Below are 24621 nucleotides of genomic sequence, written 5' to 3' on the forward strand. Positions count from 1 at the left end.
TATACGCACACAGACATAAACAGTGAATTACAAGCAACGACGGATGTGAGTGACTGGAGGGGGGGCCAGGGACACTTGGGTGGGTGGGAGGGAGGGGGCCAGGGACACTTGGGTGGGTGGGAGGGAGGGGGCCAGGGACACTTGGGTGGGTGGGAGGGAGGGGGCCAGGGACACTTGGGTGGGTGGGAGGGAGGGGGCCAGGGACACTTGGGTGAGTGGGAGTGAGGGGGCCAGGGACACTTGGATGGGTGGGTGGGAGGGGGCCAGGGACACTTGGGTGGGTGGGAGGGGGCCAGAGACACTTTAGGGGGCCAGAGACACTTGGGTGGGTGGGAGGGAGGGGGCCAGGGACACTTTGGTGGGTGGGAGAGAGGGGGCCAGGGACACTTGGGTTGGCCAGGGACACTTGGGTGGGTGGGAGGGACTTTTGCCAGGGACACTTGGGTGGGTGGGAGGGTCGGGGCCAGGGACACTTGGGTGGGTGGGAAGGGGCAAGGGACACTTGGGTGTGGTGACTTACCTTGCCGCCGGACACTTTCCCCTGCTGCCCCCGATATCCCCTGCTGCCCGGGATGGGAGGTGGGCTTGGGGGCACGAGAGGTGGGCTCGGGAGGGGGTGCCACGGGAGGTGGGCTCGGGAAGCTGGCCGCGGGGGGAAGCGGGCCGCAGTAGGAGCTTGTACTTCCACCCTCCCCCATGTAACGTGCGGGCCGCAGAGGAGCTGGTACTTCCTCCTCCGTCCCACGTTGGGAGCGGGGGGGAGGAAGGGAGTGGGCCCTGCAAACGCATGGGGCTGCAGGGGGAATCGCCACCATTTTTTTTTAACTTGAGCGGGGGGGACGGGAGACACCGCTCGGCCAGCCTCGTTGCGACCCAGCAATTTTGGTGCCGTGGCCCGGTGCCGGGTCGCGACCCACCATTTGGGAAACGCTGTATTACTTCCTGGTAAAATATTTTATAAATAAATAAATAAATTTCAGGGATGCTTTGTGGAAAAGCTACAAAGTAACTGGCACTAACAAGGATCTTAATCACTACAGATGCCTGGGGAATATGTGCACAAGGCAAACAAGGCACGCAAAAGCACATTATTACTCTGACAATCTTTGCCAAAATACATCAAACCCAGCTAACTTCTGGAAGGCAAACAATATATTCCATCCTTCTAGCCATCAACAACCAAGTAATATCACTAAGGAGGAAATTACTCTAACAAATCCCACTGACATTGCAAATGCATTCAATTAATCCTTTGTGGGGTGTGCAACAATCTTATTAGCAAAACGCAACCCAACCCACAAACATGAACCACATTCTGAGAGTACCCCTATAGCCCCACCGCTCCCAACACTTCCCACGATTTTCATTTTGACCCAATATCTGAAGAGGAGATTAGACAAGAGCTCCTCAAATTAAAACTAAGCAGCCAATGTGGACCTGACTTACTGCATTCTAAGTTCCTAAGACTTGGTGCCCCAGCCATTGCCAAACCGATTGCTTCCATATTCAACTCTATCCTGTCTGCAGGCCATATCCCTAAGACCTGGAAACCTGCTAGAGTTGTCCCTATCTTCAAAAGTGGGGACAAAAACACTGTCTCAAACTACAGGCCAATCTCTCTTCTCCCAATACTATCCAAAGTCATGGGAAAATGTGTTCACTCCTGTGACAGGGTGAAGTCAACCCCTATCAGTTATGCCTGGGAAACATATGTCTGAGTGCTTCATCCAGCACTCATAAGGGTTAACTCAGGTGGAAGCTAGCTAATCAGGATGTAAGCTGACACCTGAGAGCCAGCAAGGTAGATAAGGATCTTTTTACCAGCAGTAGCTGGCTGTCTGAGATGAGAGCACATGGATAGATGTGCTGCTAGACAGAAGGATACAGCACACTACTTACTGCAGCCAAAGTAAGATTTCTTTCATTTGTTTGCATGACTGCTTAAAAAGACTCCTACGGTTTGGGTATGGTTTAGCCAGCCAGCCTGCTAGCTAGGACTGCTGTGTTATTCAGTTTTCTCCCAACGTGGAGCAGGATTTATTTGCTTAAAGGGACAGTGTACCCGCATGTTATGTTGCTGTGGTGAAATAAAGCCACTGAACATTTTCATTTATCCTGAAACTACACGTGTGGACTGTTCCCTGACCTCGGCTACAGGCCGTCCTGCCACAACTCCCAATTAAGTAATTACTATACCAAGACAAATTTCCCTAGCCAATTCCAATCTGGCCCTCGCCCCAAACACTCCAAGGTAACTACCCTACTAAAAGTTTGCAATGAGATCCAGTGTGGTATGGAACTGGGACAACTTACTTGTGCATTATTCCTAGATCTTGCAAAGGCTTTTGATACTTTTGATCATGTTATCTTGCTTAAACTACAGTGCTCTGGAATAGGGAAGAATGCATTAAACTGGTTTCATTCCTGCCTATCAGGTAGATCCCAACATGTGTCTATCTAAGGCTCTAACTCCAACCCCTTGGATATCACCTGTGGTGTCCCACAAGGCTCTGTTCTGGGACCCATGCTCTTCTCAGTGTTCAATGATTTTCAAACGGTTTGTAAGGGAGCTTTAATACACATGTATGCAGATGACACAGTCTTATATGCACACAGCCATAGACTCTCCGACCTTGAACACGTACTTCAATCTGACTTTTTGAGACTTGAAAATTGGATTTCCCAAAATAAACTGTTTTTAAACACTGCCAAGCTTGGAACAATGGTATTTGGAACCAAGACTACATTTTTAAGCTTTCAATGACTGAGCTCCAGAACAGAACCAACGCTAATACCATCGTAGCACCTGTTACTAGTTTTAAATACTTGGGCATATGGTTTGAGTCCCATTTAACATTTGGGATGCACATTGATACCCTGATATCCAAAACCTATGCTAAACTAGGTATACTTTATAGGAACAAATCCTCTCTAAATCTGCTGGTTAGAAAGCGTATCACACAGCAGATGCTAATGCCAATTGTAGACTATGGGGACATAGTATATGGCTCTGCACCTCAAGCCCCCCTTAACAAACTTGATACCCTCTACATTTTAATGTGCCACTTTGTTGTCCAATGCAACTACAACACACATCGCTGCGAAATGCTCAAAGAACTAGATTGGTCATCACTTGAGTCTAGGCGCAAAGTTAATCTTTCCTGTCTTGCCTTCAAATACTTTCTGGGCAAGCTACCCATCTCTCTGAACATGCTCCTCACCCCCACCACATACACAACGTATCCTATGAGATCTGACACCAAAAGACTGTTCATGGTCCCAGAGGTTCAGCAAAGTATCCGGCCGCTCCTCCTTCTCTTACCGTGTACCCCAAAACTGGAACAATATACCAGAGACTCTCACAGCTGCCATCAGTCTAAGTTATTTAAAAACTAAAGCTGTCTCACATTTTAATCTGGACTGTAACTGTTACATACGCATATAGTATATATTATCTCTAACTGTGCATGCAATGTCTGGTATATAATGTATTCCCTGTTCACTTATTTAACAATGTATTTGTCAATATATATATTATTTGTCATCTTAACTTTATGCCCAGGGCATAATTGAAAACGAGAGGTAACTCTCAATGTATTACTTCCTGGTAACACATTTTATTAATAAAAATAAAATAAATATCTAAGAAATCCTATGGCATTTTTTAGTGCAAAAGTAACTGGTGATAAACTCAAAATGTTGCGGGGTTTTTTTTGCGTTTTTTTCCATCGTATAACCCTACTGATGCAGATCTAAAGTAATGTTAAACTCTGCTCCTAAAAGATAGGTGTTAAATGTATGAGGTACAACTAGACTAACAATATCCTGGATAGACTTGTGGGAAATTATGCTGTTGAAACAATAATATGAATTCTGACAGTATACATAGGGCCTTATTTACTAAGTGGTGTCATTTCGATGTTGGATGACACCTTATGGCTTATTCACTTTATTGGGCAGTAGGGTGTATTGTGGCATAGCCATAGTCTTAGGCATAGCGTCACTTAACATACTGTATATGGGTCTTAATCCCTAACATGTGATAAGTCTGACACGTAGTTTGACAAAAATCATAATATACTAGATATCAACCTTCAAAGACCAAAAATTAGGGAGATTTGAGGGATTTTGAACAACCAACATTTTAATGGAAAGGTAATAACTTTGAAGTCTATGAGACAGCTTATGATAAAACGAGAGTCAGTGAGATGGATTTCATATTAGTGAAAAATGTTGTCAGTTGACAAGTCTGCAAATTTATCCAAAAGTAAAGTTTAAAGTTTAAATTCAACATTCATCCCTGGCAGGAGTGCCTCCTTTATCAATATATAATACCTGCTATAAATTAACACAATCCAAAGTAGACTGTATTTCAAGTTTAAATCTGAAAACTATCGACCAGTTAAAAGAAAAATCGGCATATATTCATACTGATTTTTATGAAAATATTATGAAATAAAACTAAGTTCTGCAACATCTATTTCATGAACAAATCCCAACATATCGCAACTGATGATCCATGAATGGTCCATGGATGAAAAAGATATGCATTAAGCACAGAACGACACGTTAAATAAATACGCACACTCATTTACATACAGTAGATTATTAGAAGGCAGGATAGTTGAAGAAAAAAAGGGTAGTACCTCAGGTTTAAGAAGAGAGGGTCTCAGTAATTGTTGTTGCTGCCAATGAAAATACAGAAGTAGAAGAGGAGCAGGCATTGAAAGGAAGGGAGAAAATGAAATTTGAAATACAGTAGTTGTGTATTGCTTCTATCAACTAACAAAAGCATTTTCAATTGCTAAACCAATACCTTCAGAAGATGTTAACCCCTTTAGTTATGGATGGTCCTGCAACATCCTTGGCCATGGACTATTCAACACTACCACTTAATTCATGTTCTGCGCTCCTGATCCCAAATGCCTTAGTACATAAGTGATATTTGGGGAATTATCTTTTCAATATCATTAGTACTAACGGGCAGAAAAAAACTAACCATACATTATTTAAGGAGTAGCGCTGGGTTAACGCTTTTTATTTGCATTAGTCCATAGGAATTATAATGAGCCTAACTCTAGTTAATGTTAAATACGCTGATAGAGCTTTGTGGATCTTCTCCAAGAATTTAAAAACCTATTTGCATATATTGGCTTGTTTATGGTATGTTGCTCTATCTTAATTTATCTTAATATTCAAATCCACATTTGATATACTAAATTGTATTAGAATATTTCTCATTATTTTTATACCCAGAGGAAAAAAACCAATATTTTTCTGTTTTTGTAGTTTTAATATATTTGAAACCTGCTTTTTGTATTTTGCTTCATTATTTAGAAAATAATTTTACACAAAATGCACGGAAATAGTACTTCCTAAAAGTACATCAAGCAATGCTTTTACATAGAAATTACATATTTATTCACCATTTTTGTTAGCACGTATTTCTGTTGATATTACTTAGATAAATAATTTATTAAAGAATATACCGCTCGGACCCTAAAGTAGCACTGTAGTATTTTGTAATGTAATCATAACAGCAATAGTTACTAAACAAAGAATGACATTATGGGAACTATATCAAAAACGGTCTCATTGTGCTCTAACAGATTAAAATGCACTTTAATCACTTTTATAAAACAAAATATTATTCCTACCTCCTGATGTGCATATCCTCGCCTGCAATGGAGATAAAAAGATTATTAATATATGAAAAAAAGTCATGTGAGTTAAAACTAAACATAATTTGTTTTGTTGAATATACCAAAAATTTAGTTTGAAATAGAGAACAGTTTATTGCTTTATAACATTGTAAAAGTGTATCTCTGGAGATAATTGTATGTGTGCTTGTATAGTGCAGAATGACACTGCTAGGCTTATCATAATTATGTAATGCAAATGAAACACTATATAAAATGGGTACCTGACTGTAACAATGGTAATCATGTAAAGTGTTTCAGAAGACAACGTAACCTACAGCATCAGTTATTAAGTATACACATTATTCATACTGAACGACATGAACCTTAAAAGTATCCCCATAGGTCCTTCATTCCTTCTCAGGCCGCCACTGAAATCAGGCAGAATGCATAACATCACTTTGTCTTAGAATTGCTTAGTACTGGGTAGGGTAGGTGACATTCCAATAGAATGAACAATAACCAGAAGAAAAATAGAGAAAGAGATGACAGCTGTATTTTTCTCAGACATAGAGCAAATGGCTTCACAGCATACTATAATGGGTGCATATACTCAGGAGTCATAAAACACATATTACATGTGTATTACATACAGGATTATTTTATAGATAGCTAACCCAGTACAAAACATATATTCTCACGCTCATCATAAAAACAAAACAGTATTATATATTCTCTCAAAAGCCTTCATAACAACTGTATATGCATTTTAATCAACAAGCATGTGTCTTGGTTCAATAAAATCATGCTGCCCGACAGTTTCACAACAATCACATCAAAAGAAAAAGCATCTTTAGGGCTCATATTGCTAAATGGGTCTCTGTCAGAAGGCAACTTATGGCCTGTTCAAAGTTCCACATGGCTTAGCACTTCTTAGTAAAACTAGTCTTTAATGTCCATATACCTATCCAGTCAAACTGTACATCATTTAAATGAACACTACGATGACAGCCCAAAAAGATGTTGATCATGCATACTTTATCCATTCATTCTTATAAATATTAAATATTACAAATATAGTGAATTGCAGTCATAAGGTAGATATATGATTCTGGAAAGAAAGACATAAATGTGCCATGTTTTCTAAAATAAATGGCAGTTTTTCTTTTCAATTTCCCATAACTGGCTCATTTTACAGTTACGTTTTTGGATACATAAGTAATTTGTAGAAACTGAATGAATTATGCTCTGGGTTTTTGGAAGTTATACAAGTTTTAAATTGAATGCTTTACTTAAATCCCTTGGGGGTCTATATATATAAAATAAAGAGAAAAGTGTGTTCAGATGTACGGTTTCTTTTTTAGGAGCACAGCTGCGGCATTTTTAAGTACTGTTTTTTTTTAGCTCTATTGCAGTATGGTTCTCGCCAACTCCTCATACTGACACACTCCATGAAGCAAGCTAGGGCAGGTGGGGCAAAATTGGAGATAAAATGCTTTGATACATAAGGGCAGGGTGAAAATGCCCCGGATGTTCTCCAAAATGGCCATAGACGCCTGGTAATTACTGGACTTCAGAGGTAAAGCTTCTGAAATGTTCAGTCACAGGTTGTTTTCCATTGCTAGTCAGGTAAAGGGGAGGAAAAGCATTGGCACACTGAACCTTCCAGGATAAAGAGTAGTGTATTTGTGAAATAGTGAGGTACTGAGAGCTACAAATAGTATACTGCCAAATATTCAAGTACTTAACAGTCTGACTAAATGTATGATGTATAATGATTTGCACAATTAGAAAGCTACAATGTCAGTGACAATGAGTGCCAGTAACTATCCATGTATTTTGGCAATGACGACTAGAAAACCCCACTGTGTGATGGCACGAGACAGCCATGTTAGTAGAATTGCGATGCAGAGATCAGGCAGTCATATTGAGTAGCTTATTTATCCTGCAGAATATACTGCACATTCTCCTATCTTCACACAGTTTCCACTGCTTTATGGAGGATCATGGTTTCAGTGAATAAAGGGACCATAGTCTCCTGTGCTCCGCTCAGTGCAATTCATTCTGAGCTATAGATTGTTTCTTTTGCCATTACAATCAGTTTAAAAATATTGGTAAAAATATGTGATGATGAGGGGGAGGGACAAAAGGAGAGCACTTAAAAATTTGTCTAGAAGAAAAGAAGCACCCTCAAAATGCATAGGTGTGACTCAACCGGCAAGCAGTGCAGACAAGTGGCAGTGGAGTAGGTGGGCAGTTCTAGCATGACTGAACTGCATGGTGTCTATGCATGGAGGAGAAAATACTGGGAATTCCATCCAAGTGCAGCCCAAACGAAGGAGGACGCCACTGGAATAAGCTGCATACATTCAAAGCATCTTTGCATATTGTGTTTGTGAGTGCAATATCTTTGTATATACTACTCTATGGAGTTTGCGCTCTCTCTTTATCACAAGAATGAGGGACCTACAATTGCTGGGAAATAGTGTGTCAGTTTTGAAGCAGGATAGCACTATGCTAGGTCACAATGAAATCCCTGAGAGAAGTTGGCAGCATATTTGATGCTAAAATGATCAGAAAGCTAAAACATATCCTGTAGAACAAAAACTCTTCAAGGGGAGGCCTGTTACTACATCACGGACTTAAACAAACAATGTCTCTACTGCTACGAGTTGTACACCATCAGTTATGTGACACTCATATGATCATTTTGAATGGGATGCTTAATATTCTGTATCTCAGTCAATCATCTTTCTCTCCATTTTCTTAGTATCAAAAAAAATCTGACAGGTCTGAAGAGGAGTAATTATCTTGTGTTAATGATCTGTGTCAAATTTAGGAAACATGATTAAGTGGTTTCTAAAACTTAACTTAGCCACAAACAGTAAATAAAAAAGTAAATTGCCAAATGTGGAAAAAAACTTGTCTTTGCCTTTACAAGAAACTTTATTATTTAACAAAATTGAAAACAGGTGGTCAACGGAAAAAAGGACCATGAAATGACGAGATGAAAATTTAGAAGCCAATCTTGTATTTTGTTTTGTTTTGTTTTTTACTCTCAACACAGAAAATTTGCAGAAATAAATTCCTCCATCTATTACTAATACATCAGTAAGTAGTGTATCAGTTTCCGTTCAAAAAGGTAAAAATGTATATTCTTAGAATGTATTACAGTATATATGTGAAACTACCTTACAGGCCAATGCTAACTGTCTTAGGAGCACTTACAGGTGGTCGAAGATTTACGTAGTGTCAAAGTACACAAATGAAATCCTTCTGATGGGTGAGGAGAAGGAAAGTGGAAACCAGACTTGGCATAAAGAGGCACAAAACTGAAATGCCCTCACATGGACTAGGGGAGATTAAACAAATCTGCTTGACTTCATCTGATTGCCTTTAGTAATGTATCTTTCCTCGGACAAATACAGTAGAAAGGAAGGAAGAGATATTTTCCATGACATCACCTACTGTAGCTGGAGATATACAGGGTTGGGGCTCACCAGCGAGTGCAATAATATATGCTTCACCTATGTTTATAGTGCTCTCAAAAAGAGGGGGAGCCTCAAGTACAGATTGGAGAATATATTATTGTGGTCCTACCAGGTTTTTCACTAGTTGCCTCCCCAAATTCCTTTTCTTTTCCTTTTAGTCACTTTCTTGGTACTTACCACAATTGACAATCAGCATGTGAAAAGAAATGAAAACTACTGTAAATGGGTACCAACTCTTTATCATCACATTTTTTTTTGTTTCGCTACATTAATATTTTTATATCAACACAAGTGTGTGAATTACAAGGCCATGAACTGTACATAAAATAAATTACAAACAGCATTAATTTCTGTAAAGTGTATACCCAACAGCGCTATTTACTTTACCTCTGGATACACAGCAAACATGAGAAGTATATGTAACACACCATTTAGAATTAGAAATTATAGAATTACTCAATGATAGTTTGTGAGCTTGGCATATACTGTACTTTTTTCTAGTGTTCAAGCAATATTTCTGTAACTTGATGATAATGTATGATATTTGATTGTATTGTACTCCTGTGCAGGTATGTGCCATATTATTGACCAGGAAAACACCTTTTTTGGAAATATGTATGTTTTGAAAATCAGGAAATCTTTAGCAAGCAATGAAGCGCAATTAATACAAACACATTTTACAACAAAAAGTAAATGTAACCAATTTGACGTTATTTGGGGATTACCAGCCACTCTCAAACTACTGCCCATTGTGTCATATACCACAAACCTTTCACATACTGTACATCATTTTTAAGCTTACGGTAGAATCCAGAATACAAAGGGAGCAAACTTAGAAGAAGTGCATTACCAAGATGTCAGCAGATGGCAGATTCCAAGCATTCTGTGGCTGTAACAAGCTCACTGCTGGCCTGCCTGGGCGTATGTGTTATACACGTTAGACGGCATAGACATTGGCAGTAATACTGGCCACTTCTCTATCTGTTTTAACCTTTTAAATAGCCCCATTTGGGAAACAAACAGTTTATTTGCAGCCAGTGAAAGATTGATGAAGAAGGGGGAGGAGGAAACCAAATGTCCCCATTCATTTAGAAGATAAGATAAGGTACAGATGTGTAATATTTCTGGAATATTTTACTACATGTCAAAACTGAAGTTTTGTCAACTGTGTAATTCCATTAAGGCTGTTTAGCTAAATGATTCCAAACCAGTTCCAGAACAGTTAACACATCTTTAAAAAATATATTTTCTATTGATAGTAATTTAATCCAAAACTAACCTTTGTGTCAGCACTACTGCACCGACACACTTTATTCGAGCAAATACCCGGTATGTACCTGGCAGATACCTGGAATGCGCCGCTCCTCACCTCTGACAAGCCCCATTGCATTTGCCTTCCCAGCCTGGGTTCATGCCTGGCTGACGGGCGGCTGATCTGTTAAATGATAATGATTAGGATTTAATAGGCTGCAATGCTTCGCGTGTCTACCAGATGGCATAAATTCATGAATTGTAATGCAGTATATATATATATACTGTGCAGTATTGCAGCCAGCGGGAATAAAATGCTTAAATCCCTGCCTGGAAAATAACTCAATGCACTCGGGCAGAAAACAGTCACAAACCTCAATACACCCGGGTATACCCGAATTCGTGGGACTAGCCGAGCTCGAATAAAGTGTGTCGCCAGTGTATATACATTTGCTTTTCTTGATTGTTTGTTTAACGTTTTTGGCCATTGGTAATACCTAATATCTTTCATCAAAGTACAGTATGGAAAAATGTGGTAAATTGTGACTTCAAAACACAGCAGTGTGCTCGATTATTAGTAATACACACATATAGAAAACAGCCTAAATAATATTGTAAATCAGAATAATGTACAGATCCAGCGGCCGTTATTCGAACAAATCACGGCGCCATTTTCATGTGCGCTGCTGTACTCCACGCGGCATTAACGCGGCCAATTGCCCCAGGGACACGTGTTTATCGCGGTTGCTTTGTTTGAATTTCATGGATTGAGTGCAATTAAATGCAATAAAATGAATGAATTGTAATGTGTACAGTACTGTGCACTTGTACTGTCTCAATTTCAGGTGTTTAAAAGCCAGAATAATAAAATGCCATTTTCTGCACTCGCGTCTTAAGACGTAAAGGTTGGAAGAAATCCCGTGCCATGACATGGGTATTCCGAGGTATACACTGCGTGAAGTGTTCGAAAAACGGCCGCTGCATCTGTACATCAGAGCTACAAAAACCTTAACTTTTGCACATTCGAATGGCAATAATGACATGCTTTGTGCAAGGAAGGGACCAATAAGCACAGTAAGTTCATGAATATCTATGATTAATTTGAATGTCAATATACTGTAGTGGCTGGTAGAAAAAAACTTTGTCAAATACTGTACTGTATGTTTAGTACTAAAATAGCTTTCTATAGTTATTACCATGTGGAAAATAGATCTGTACCTGACAAGCAACTAGGTATAATTGTAACATTGGTGCAAGGAATGAAATTGGAATGTACAGTACTGGGCCAATTTTTCTTTCACAAATCAGCAATATTTGATTCTATTCAAACTTTACATTTTTAACCTCATTTCTTTTAAAAAGAAATGCCTGTGGCACATTTTGCCTACCAGATAAGTCAATGTAAATGTTATTAGCATACTTTTCTGACACCTAATAGACCATATCTTAATAACTTTGTTGAAAACACTTTATTAAATCTGAAAGTCATGTCAAATTATATTGATGTATAGTATTTATCAAACATTATTATTGAAAACCCTGAATTAGTCTTTACATAAATGAAAATGCCCTTTTAATGTGTTTGAGCAACTGATTGGTTTAATACAGTAAGAGAATTCTATCATACCATTATTCTAAAAAGGAATGAAGGATATAAAGTATAAAAATCTAATCTGAATTATATGATAATACACCGTTTTAGAATGCTCTATTAGTGCACATATTTTTCATGCGAAATATTTTAATTACTTCAATTATAATGAAATATGATTTCTATGTAGAATAGTAAAGGTATTATTATCTAATTATTTACAACAACATCCCATTACAAAATAAGATTGTCAAACATAAAATGTTATACTGTACCCCCATTTATTTACACAAAAAGTGTTCTCATTAAATGTGGCCATTGTTTTATATGGAAACAGTCATATTATTTCACATTATTAAAAACTGTAATTAATACAGTAATAAAAAAAATAAGCAAAACGTTAGTCAGAGCTAGACACAGTTACATTTAGACAGTATTTTCACAGGAGTAAGTAAATCTATGCACATTGAATATAGATATGACTGTGTATAAAAATTCTTGTCTGTAGTATTCAAAAATTTCAAAATATCTCTTAACAGTGCAGGAGAATAGTTTAAACCTGTTTTCAAGTTTCACCCAACATATTGTTTCTTACACTCAGAGTTTCTGCACGTGGCACTGCAAAAAGACTTTAATTGGATGCATATTTTATAAAACATTGTTTTTGCCTGTCTGACAATACAGGGGTTGGCTACAGTCTTTTCCAATCTCTGCATATTTCGAATAATGAGGTGAGAGTACAGCAAAGTCAACATCTAATTTTACAGTGCTGTGGATTGAGAAGGAAATCGTTTTTCTAGCTCTTCAGCAACACAACCCAAGATTCCATTGGGTTTTTCATGATGAGATACAGTTTCTGCACTTTGAATGTCTGCTACAGCAAGAGGTGTTGCTTTTGATGTTTGCTTTGCTGTAGCACTGTTTTTGTCAATTTGGCTATACATGTTGGCTACAGATTTTTCAATGTCTGCCAAGTTGTGGATATTTTTGAGAATGCCCTTCAGCTCCCGGCGTGGACCAGTATCTGGGTGTGAGGCTTCTGATGTTGGCAGTTTTAAAGGGGACAGCTTGTCCTTTGCAGTGAACAAAGGAATGGGGCATAAAGAAGATAAAGAGTGCTGGGAATGGCTAGGAGTAAGAAGTTGTTGAGGAAGTGGTGGTGTAAGTGGTGGAGGAAGTGGAGTTGGTGGAGGTGGTGGAGCTGGAAGAGAAGGAGGAGGCGGGTGTGGAGCTAGAAAAGAAGGTGGAGGTGGTAACTGAGTTGGAAGAGAAGGTGGTGGAAGAGGGGGGAGAATCCGTGGTGGATCTGGAATATGGTCTTTCAGTATCTGGTCACTTTCAACAGTGAGAAATGTTTGGTCAGGTGCAACATTTTTCCTAACTGAAGGGGGTGTGGGTTTACGAGTTGGTGGAGGAGAAATATCATCGGAGAAGTCTGAAGGAGTGATTGTAATGGAAGGAAAGGCAGAAGATTCAAGCTCAGCCACTTGTTGTGATGCTGGGAGAGGACAGTTGTAGTATGAAGGAGTAATCAGATGCTCAGGGATTTTCTCTATGTAATCTTGATTATAAACTGTGTGTAATGGTGAATGTGATTCTTTAATTTCACAAGATTTTCCTTGCTTGACTTCTTGTAAGGCATTTTGTTCAAACTGTCTTGCCTGTTCTTTCACAGTTAATTTGCTATTTTTAGTCTTCTCCAACATTGACCTAGCATAATCTGCACATTGGGTAATTTCAATTGTTTCACGTTCAAAAGTTGTACTTTTCTGCTGCCACTGGATCGGATCCATAATCACTGGACTGTTAAGAACATCATAAACGTGTCTCTTAGCAAAACTTGTTGGAAGAGTCCAAGCACGCTGCATGCCCTCTGAGTTTAATTTCAACAGCGAGTCTTCCAATGGTAATCTTGTAGGTGAAGGCTTATCAAGCATCAATTTACTTTTCCATGTTAACCCATAGTTTACAGGACCTTGACCTACACCTTCCATATACAGAGGGTTTTGTGTGGTGAGCGGGTTGGCATCAGAGAGAAAGGTAATGTTACTTGCAGACTTAGGAAGATTATTGTTCATACATCCACTGACACTAGATAGTCTGTGGGCCTCAATGGCACGTGATGCCAAATTGCTTATAAGCCTTTGTCGGTCGCCTTCTTGTAAAACTGACTTTTTTCCCCTGCTTTGTTGGAAATGGTAGAGAAGAAAAAGACTTGAAAGAAAAGAAGATAACCGAAAGTAAGGAAAAGGGGTGAAACCAAAAAGACATCTAGAGCTAGGCAACAAATAAATTACTTAAAGTAACAATCCCACTGAATTAACCATTTTTTTTTTCAAATGTAGAGCATTGTAACTGGGGGGTTCTCCAAAGAGGAACTGCATACTGTCAGGGATATCCCTGACATCCTTTAAAGCTCTCGCTTTGTCTGCAGTTCACCTGCTTGTCCACTGGGATTGCTGCTCCACACAGTGCTGCCAGGAGACCTTCTCTGCACCCTTTCCTTTGTCTTCTGCCTATACTATTTAAATCGTCTCTTTCTTGCCTTGCCCCTCTTTCCTTGCCTATATTTTATTGCTTCTGACCCTTACCTGCCCCTTGCCTGTCTTTTGCTTGTTCTATGTTTTTTGATTGTTTTGGGGTTGTATTTAGTTAGTATTATTAAAGGTCCTTGCATTATATATTGGCTTGCCCCTTCTGTTTCCTGAGTCCTGTTACTTAGTACAGTCCCTGTCCCAGTCCAGCTATTGTTCCTGATCCTGCATTGTGACCCCGACAATGCCTCTTCGCTTCCTGCCCTGACTCCTGCTTGTGACCATGTTTACGCCTTTTCTCCTCACCTCACTGTACCAGCCACTGAGATCCACTCCTACATGAGACACCCTGGGCTCGTGACACCCATTTTATCTCAAAGGGTTCCCCAGATCCTGAGATACTTGCCAGTGTATCTGTGTTCTATCTGGGCATTTAAGTGGCTGTTCGCAAGAGAACACTCATAACTACACTGATAAGTATCTCGGGAACAGGGAGCTCACAGAAGCTAAAAATAATGAAGTCGGGCTCTAGAGAATCCCCTAGTACCAATGCTTTAGATAAATAAATAAAAAAAAACAAAAACAGCAGCCAGGATTGCTGCTTTGGATTAAAAATTACTTTGAGGTGTATAGCTATCAATTTATATACTAACCACAACAGCTAGAAGAGAACGATGTGACAAAGATCGTCTACTGTACATACCCAAGTTTTACACTTTAACAAGTACATTTGCTTTCTGATAACATTTAGTCATTATAGAGGTTTAGAATTTTGAGATAATTATCATATACAATGTTAACTGAAAAGGATAAGTAAAAATGTGCTGTGCCTCTTGGAGAACATTGTAATTTGTATTATATATAAGCATATACCGTAGATTATTTTTAAATGATCTGAAATCTGAGCAATGCATCCAGGTGGTATTAAACGTGCACATCAATCTAATGAAACCTCTGAGATCTGAAACTGATATCAAATGTATGCGTTTGCTCACAGTTTCTGGTCAAATTGAAACAGCCCATTCTGTTTTTTTCTGAGAACTCCATTGCACAGGAAGACATGGCAATGGATACAATATCTGTACAATGCCATGGAGAACAATGTGTATTATTGTATTTATTTATTTATACAATATTTTACCAGGAAGTAATACATTGAGAGTTACCTCTCGTTTTCAAGTATGTCCTGTTTTCAATGCAAACATATGTTATAGATGTATGGCTTTGTTAGTGCAAGAATCCGTTTTACCAATGTTTCCATGGATACATTTTTTTACAACATAGATCACTGAAGATCTTTATCAAGCTTTTAAATCAAAACGTTGGGCAAAAAGTCACAATTACATCTGATCAGTAACATTTTTTTTTCCATTGAAGGCAGAAAGCAAATGACTGTGTAAAAGTTAGATACACGAATATGCAGATACCTGAAAGATCTATATGCAAGTTGCTTTGAAAGGAGACATACTGTACATATTAAAGTCACAATCACACTTAATAGTTATAATATATCTTGTTTAACAAATCATTTTTATGTAAAAACAAATATTCACAATAATCCAGAGTTATGGACAAATACTCTGGCTAAATATTTGTAGGGTCTGCTAAAAATTCCTACCAATTTAGATTTTTAAGTAACTGCCTTAGAAATTGCCTGCCCTGATCACTGCAACATTGAAACCACTGTTGCATTATTTTCTAGATTAGCTATGCTTTCCTAAAAAGCCTGTAAAAAAAATATGTATTGCATAATCCAGTGGTTTCCAACCTTTTAACATTGTACATGTCCTGCGAGAATATTTGTTGCACAAACACCTAATTAATAAATCTTATTGCCTACTCATTAGACTGTTGACGACATAAGTGTTTGCCCGACACCAGGCAGAATAGTGTCCTGAGCTCGTGGTGAGAACTCGCGTTCTACCTCATTGTGTGCTGATAGCATGGGTGGTATAACTGTCAATTACAGATGGAGCTTCCAAAGTCATGCCCCATAATACCTTGCAACTGAAGATGCAAAGCACTGTAGGAAGCAACTTGGGAAGCTCCTGCTGTAATTGGCAACTATAAGGTCCATGCTAAGGTGCAGTTTGGGGGCTTACTAAGGGGTTATACACTAATAGTGATAAGTGGGTTTTCTGGGTGCTCTTCACAAAGCAGTGATAAGTGCTTTTAAGTGAGATAACTGCCTTTATAGCGTGATACTGCCTGCTGTGAGATTCACAAAGCAGTGTGCAGTGCAGTGACCTGCTATAATGGCTACTTAAAAGCACTTATCACTGCTTTGTGAATCTCACAGAACGCAGTATCGCGCTATAAAGGCATTTATCTCACTTAAAAGACTTATCACTGCTTTGTGAATCTCACAGAAGGCAGTATCACGCTATAATGGCTTTTTATCTCACTTAAAAGCACTTATCACTGCTTAGTGCATAACCCCTTATGTGTGCAATCCACACACGGGCTCAGGAACCTACTATACTGCTTGAGATCTACCATTACATTTCTTTAGGGGGCAAGCTCTTGGGGACAGATCACGAACCACCAGGCGTTCGTGAACCCCAAGTTAGGAATCACTGGTATAGTCTATGATATATGTTAATATGCTTTTAAAATAAGTATTTTTAAGCTACATTTGCTTAGCAATTAGAAATATCCTATATTAAGAATATAACATGAAAATGGCTGACAAGGTGCTACACACCTATGAGACCTAATTGTGGCCTAATATACTGTACTTATATTGGTTATGAAGTGGGATTGTCCCTTTAATACTGTACATAGAGGTACTAAAATAATGTTATGAAAGCAGACACACATTTACTTACCTGATGGAAAATACATGATGTGTATAATAGTACTACATGTAATGTCTAAATGCAGGACACCGTACCTAAATTTTATATTACAATCTTATATTCTGCTTTTTTAAATAGCTGTTTTTAATTGGCCATCCTACAGTATTACTCTCTATTATCTCACAGCTTTAAAATGCTCTACTTTTTTATGAGATCAATTAAACATTGTCAGCAAAACCAAGAGAGCTTTTTGCTTCTCCAAATTCCTTAAAGGGGCAGTCCCATGTAGCGGATAAAAAAATATGAAGACAACTTATCAGTGTAACTTATTACCTTCGAAAAATGAAATCACCTTAAGATAACATGTATTTAAAAAATGAGTATTCTACACAGTGCTCCAAAGGGATGCTAATGCTTATATACTTTGTGAATACAGGTACGTATCTCCCTTGTTACTCATACAAATAGCAGTACACAAAAATGGTCCCCCCAGCACACTAAATTAAGTAGCAGAGAATAATCATTCCAAACAGACGTTGTCAAAGAAAAAATATCTTGTTTTTATCTGCGTTAAAAGGTCATATATAACAAAAAAAGTTCACAGTCTGTACAAGAAAAGTCACTTCTGGGTAACTAATACTGTAGGTATTTCTAAAAAAAGAGATATCTGCAGATGAATGTCTATCGGTGGGTCAATAATAGGCATCGTTTCAGCCCAGTCTTGGCTCTTTTTCGAGCCTAATACCAGTGAAGAACAGTCCGATGTGAGGTCCGTTTATATTATATAAGGGACCTCAGATGTTCAGGATTAATTTATTTCTTTGTAATCCTTTTTAGGTGGCATTGTAGCGTGACAAGCACAGGCCCTATTTCTGGGTATAAAATTATCTCACTCTGGCAAGTCCGAACTACGGATAGCCTGAGTAATCAAATCAGTTACTAGGTAACATGATGCTGGGATGTAAACTTTCAGTACAGATGCAAGTTCCAACATACCTTGAACATGACGTAATTGCGCCCTTTGTGTATATGGCCTACATTATTACTGCAGATATTTATTTTTTTTACATAAATCACATACATTTTTATATTGTTTTTTTTAAGTTAGTAAAATTGGTGAGATGATTTCCTCTGACTTCCCCCATTTCATTGATGTCACTGTGTGTGTTCAAGTAAAGATAGCACAAGAAGATCCTGTCCCTCCACCCTCTTTATTGGCTCTCTGATAAGGACAAAGAAGGCTAAGGGTAAAAGAACCACTAGTCCGAGAAACTTGCCCTATTTTCTGTCTCCTGGTTAAAGGAGATCCAAGGAAATCAAAGCATCCACATCTTTGCTTTAAAAATAGTTATATATTTTTTGTGGAGGCTAAATACACTGTTCATTTCTTCACACAATGTTTTTTTGTATGCTACCAAGGATTGCACCTTTAAGCATCAGAGACAAATCAAAAACAAATAGCATTGATTTGCATCATAAATAGCATATAATCAACTAATATAAAGTAACAATTTAAAAAAAAGCACATAGCTATGATCTAAAGCTCTAAGTCAAAGCTGTAAAATGAAAGCAGAAAATAAGCCATTGGTGTTATCTATACACTACAATTAAAATCTATTCTATAATTGGTTTACTTACTGATACCTACATGCATCCAAAATTGAAAGAAAGAAAATGAAAATGAGTGAAAACAATAATTGCAGAACAAAAAAAACATACAAGGGAAACATGATTTCAGGAAAATGACAGAACATGCAAAGAAAAGCATTTTACAACTAAACAGAAACAAACAAATAGTGACACAGTATACAGCATACTGTGCGACAGTAATGGGTCTTTCCATGTAAAAAGAAAGAGGGATTATAAATGTAACTCCCTAGGTGTGTGAAGAAATGTATGCAGTCACATAACAAATATAGCAGTATCCACATATTCTGCTACTTCTCCTAAATGAAAGCCACCAATCAGCAAATATAACACCAGTACTGTATATAATGAACTATTCCTGTTAGATTGGTCACTTACCGGGAACACTGGACCCAGACGGACGCTGGTTGTTTTGCTACAGAAAAAGTTATAGTTGCAGTGAATGCCTTACTTTTAGACTGACATGCTAGGATTGAATATTTTTCTCTTCAGACGAGTCAAAGGACACTTATGGGGGAAGTAACACTTAGAGGTGGGAATGGGCTTGAAGAAGGGCCATAATGCCCGAAACATAGCCCCCCTTTATTGGACTTTCGTTTTCTCATATCCTTAGATCAGTCCTGGCATTCATGTGTATATTTATGTTTGTAGCAGTGTTTCCATTAGGGATTCAGTACTTGTTTTACTGGTAAGTGTTTTGTGTTCCTTTCTCCCACAATATTGGCTTAAATATAAGCGTGGGGTCTGTGGGACGCAGTGTTTTCAGTATCACCCGTGGTATATTTATCACTTACAAATAGAGTAACAAAGGAGGGAGAGGGTGGTATGGTATCTTTTATTGGACCAACAAGTAGTTTAAATTGTACAAGCTTTCGACCCCTCAGGGTCCTTCATTGGGTATGGCAGAAATACAGAATGACAACATAATATACACATATAAAAAGTTGCAAATCTCTAGTTACAATTAGGGTTGCCACCTTCTACTGAAGGCCAACCCAGAGAAAAATTTAAAAAATAAATTCTCTTACTTGGTCCGGCAGGGTGCCGCGGTGTCTCCTGGCATCCTCTTGCAATTCCCCTTCCAACTGCAGTGAGAATGACACCATGTTGCCATGACAAAGGGATGCTACGTAACATCATGATGCTACGCGGTGTCACATTGCCATGGCAACGATGATGTATTGTAGTGTCCCGTTGTCAAGGCAACGATGCCGCGTAGCCATGTTCACTGCAGTTGGAGGGGGAATTGCAGGACAATGACGGAGGATGCCAGAGAAGCCGCCGCACCCCGCCGCCACCCGGAGATTGACAGGTTAAACCCATAGCCCGGAGGTAAGTGCCAAAAACCCGGAGTCTCCGGGTCAAACCCAGAGAGGTGGCAACCCTGGTTACAATGGATGTAGACAGTCAGTGTGAAGTAAAATGAGGTACTGTAGAAGAAGAAAACAAGGGGAGGATTGGGGAGTGATCACAGGGCCACACTAATTGAGTAAAGTGAAAAAGTATATAATAATAATGGTAATTGTAAATGTGGGTGCAAACTGTGAACTGATAAGTGAATCAGGCAAAAGGAGGGGGAAGGGGAACACAAAATGAATGAGTCCCCTAAAGAATTCACTAACTGCACACCTTCATAATGTAAAATCTAACTTTTAATAAATTTACTTAAAACATATATTACCAAACGTAGTGTACTATGTGTTTTTAAAAAATGAATTAAATATTCAATAGCGTGCAACCATGTCAATAAATGTATGATTGTACAAACCCAAATACAATATTCCTGGGTTTGACAGGACAGTGGATGCTGAAAGTCAGGGTATTAACCCCTCTGGAGTATGTATGCAGACTGTAGGAAACCGTATCCTACTCAGTGAGCCTTTAACTGGTCAAAGACACAGCAATCCTGCAATGATATATATAGCAGCGAACACCTATGGTTGTATTAAATGCATATGCTTGAGAAGTGACGCTGACACAGGCGCAATCAATCCACAATAACCCTCAGTATAGTTGAGCTGGTACTCACAGTACCATTGACATAGAGTTACCCAGCAGAAAGGCTCAGATTGTGTATATATCATGTATTGTATATAGCAGGGAGGCAGACTCACTGTCTGTTGTTGTATTTATCAAGCTAATGCCGTCTGCATAAATAGAGCCAGGAGACTTAAGGCACTACATTAAAACAGCTCCAAGTAGGAGACTGACACAACTGCGCGTCCAACACGCGTTTCCCTCCAGCAAAGGAGCTTCTTCAGGGACAAATTATTATTACTGGGGGAGAGGGGACTGAAACCTTTTATACCCCAGCAGTACCTTAATTAGTCATTAATGGTTAACAGCTGTTGCACATGCACAATGCATCATATACCTAAGAACACCTCCAAAGCACACATATGGCCATAGTAAGCAATAAAAACAAATAACTACACATTTAGATGATAAAGTGTCTTTTTATTATGTTTATACAATTGTTTTTTAGTTCTTAAGACTCACCTATATGATCGGCGTGTAGAGCTGTACTGCGCATGTGCAGGGAGTTGGTGAACAAAGCAGATCCCACCTAGTCCTAATGCGCATGCGTCGGCACTTAGAAAATATTTGCCATGTTGCTAGCAACGTAATGGGGGCATGCGCAGGGACTTAGAAGCCGCTGATCGTCAGCCTCCAAGCTGCGCATGCCTGGGGACATAGAAATATCCTCCTGCGTTCACACTACCTTACTGTGCATGCGTGGGCTGTCTAGATTCTCCCACCTGACCACAGCGCCCCGCGCACACGCAGGAACTTGGCAACTTGCCAGTTGAGCCGCAGGAGCTAAGTGAGCGTGCGCCGGGACTCTGAGAATTTCACAGCTTGTACATCCAATCTCGCATCGCACAGCGCATGCGTGAGGACTTGGAGATGAAAACAAATGTCCTTCACTGCAAGCGCATGTGCGCTGAGTCAGTTAACAGTGTCTGATCGCATTCACATCACGCATGCGCAGACAGGTAGAGAGGGTTGCTTTAGCTTTATTTCTATCAGTGTGATACTTATTTAAAGTGACATGATATTTGTACCATGCCACCAGACATAGGTACTGTATGTAACAGGGGTAGAGAAGGAACAGCAGGACCTTAGTCCACTGTATTTTAAGGAGTGGTTACTAGTGTATAGTTCTTTCTTTATGGTCCCCCAATGTTATTTACTCCACAGTGTGTCATAATGTAATGTAGTGATAAAAATGAAAATAAAACAATTTTTGAAAAAACAAATAAGTGTATATATGCGTGAAGTTATTGTCTGTACCAAGTTAGTTATACGCATATACACATGTACACAATGACCAAACACCACTGATGGGTATTTAGAGCTCTGGTATTATAGTCAATAATATAATAAATAATATTAGTAGTCCTATAATTTATATCAATACCTACAGCTGAGAACCAACACCATGAGCATGGGAAATAGCCTGGCTGTTCGTGAAGTTTTCGCATATGTAAATTGTGTATTCACGTCTAACCTACAAAAAATGAAGGATAAATATGAATATGAAGGTCCAACCAGGGAGCGCTCTCGGGTCAAATAAAGGGTGTGAAAGTAAACCCCTCATTGAGTCCATTAGGGCTCCGGGTTTTAAGTTTGTAGATCCATTCTGCTTCGATACGAAGCAGAGATTGGTCAATATAACCCCCTCTCATGGGACATTTCAACTGATAAATGCCCATGAACTTAATTACACTAATATCGCCGTTGTGATATTGTGTGACGTGTCTGGCGACTGTAGTCTCGGCAGAGTGCTTGATGGAATTAATGTGTTCAAGAACATGTCTGCGGAGTTGTCTTGTCGTTTTTCCAACGTATCTCTTACCACAGTTACATGTGATAAGATAGATAACGTTGGGAGTCCGACAGTTGATAAAGCTGTCCACACAAAATTGAGATGTATGGTCATGATTTGTGAACACTTTGCCAACGTCAATATGTCTGCATGCTTTACACCCTTGACAGCGATACATGCCCTTCACGGGGCTCAGCCAAGTTGTAGTTCTTGGACGCTGAAAATTACTATTCACTAGTGAGTCTCGTAGGTTCTTAGACCGTCTGCTGGTAATAGTGGGTTTAGAGCCTATAACCTTCACCAAGTCATCATCTGCTTGAAGGAGATGCCAGTGTCTAGCGAAAATCTTTTTAATGGCCCACCATCTTTTATTGTAGGTGCCAATGACTCTGATAATTTTGTCCTTAGATTTAACCTTGTTATTGGACAAGAGTGAACACCTATCACTATGTAGTGCCCGATGGTAAGCCTTGTTCAGTGTCTTGATGTTATAGCCACGATTAAGAAACCTAGATCTAAGTTCTTTAGATTGATTTGTGAATTCTTCAATGGTAGAGCAGTTCCGCCGAAGTCGGAGATATTGCCCTATAGGGATGCCTGTAATGAGGCTACTGTGGTGCTGGCTTTGAGCAAGCAGCAGACTATTAGTCGCTGTGCTTTTTCTATAGACCTTGGTTTGAATATTACGGTCAGAGTCCACATAGATGTTAAGGTCTAGGAATGTTATTGACGTGGTACTCAGCACAGTCGTGAGCCTCAAGTTGAGAGTATTGGTGTTTAGTTTCTCAACAAATTCATGAAGAAGTTGGATAGGACCTTCCCATAGGAGCAAAATGTCATCTACTGTATGTACCTGATCCACATGGAAATGTGGTCAGTGTACATAGAGAGAGCCTCATTGAAAATGTGGCTATGCTCCCACCAGCCCAGGTACAAGTTGGCATACGTGGGGGCGCAAGCTGTGCCCATAGCGGTACCCTGGGTCTGGTGGTAATACAGCCCATCAAAGACAAAGTAATTATGTGTTAGAACATAATTGAGTAGTTCCAACACAAATGAGTTATGTCTATTAAACCTACAGTCCCTCGTCGATAAAAAGTATTTAACAGCAGTGAGACCATTCTTGTGAACTATGGAGGTGTACAATGACTCAACGTCTAAACTTACAAGAATGGTCTGTGGTGTAACATGGATCCCATCAAGTCTCTTCAGTGTGTCTTTCGTATCTTGAACGTACGATGGGAGACTGATAACGAAATCCCTTAGGACCTTGTCCAAGTAAATACTGCTGCCTTCGGACAAGCAATTGTTGCCCGAAAATATTGGACGACCTGGAGGTGACTGTAACTTTTTATGTACCTTCGGCAGAGTATAGAATGTCGCCACCGTAGGTGGGTACATAAAGTCAAACTCACTTCGGCTTATCATGTTAGTGTCGAGGGCATTCTGTAAGATGTCTAACAGTTCTGTTTTGTATTGAGATGTTGGACTGCGATCAAGAGTCTCATAGCAGTCTTTATCGCTGAGAAGCCTCATGTTTTCACTAACATAGTCTTCAGTGTTTTGAATCACGATGTTACCACCTTTATCAGATGGTTTAATGGTATAGCCTTTGTTAGACATCAGGTCTCTTAAGCGAGTTCTTTCATCAGCTGTCAGGTTATTATCAGACTTATAGTGTTTTGGCTCTGTTTCTAAATCCTTGGTAACGCAAGCGACAAATAATTCAACGGCTGGACATATGGTAATTGGTGGGGTAAAGTGACTCCTGGATTTCAGATGTGTAAAGGGACCTATTATGTCACTATCCGGTGTGGTGTTTTGGTCAAATAATTGACATA

The 24621-nt window shown here is 39.2% G+C and overlaps 1 protein-coding gene across 1 annotated transcript in view; it reads right to left on the reverse strand.

The window, feature by feature from the left end:
• Positions 1–24621, reverse strand: part of PCDH15 (protocadherin related 15) — a 1763546-nt gene that overhangs the window by 12315 nt on the left and 1726610 nt on the right. The window contains exons 33-34 of the mRNA XM_075612935.1: positions 5658–5679; positions 4647–4685 (exon numbers count right to left, since the gene is read on the reverse strand). Of these exons, the coding sequence (XP_075469050.1) occupies positions 4647–4685; positions 5658–5679 (61 nt within the window). The remainder of the gene's footprint in view (positions 1–4646; positions 4686–5657; positions 5680–24621) is intronic.

The sequence above is a fragment of the Ascaphus truei genome, chromosome 8 (genome assembly GCF_040206685.1).
Source record: "Ascaphus truei isolate aAscTru1 chromosome 8, aAscTru1.hap1, whole genome shotgun sequence".
NCBI classification, from domain to species: Eukaryota; Metazoa; Chordata; class Amphibia; order Anura; family Ascaphidae; genus Ascaphus; species Ascaphus truei.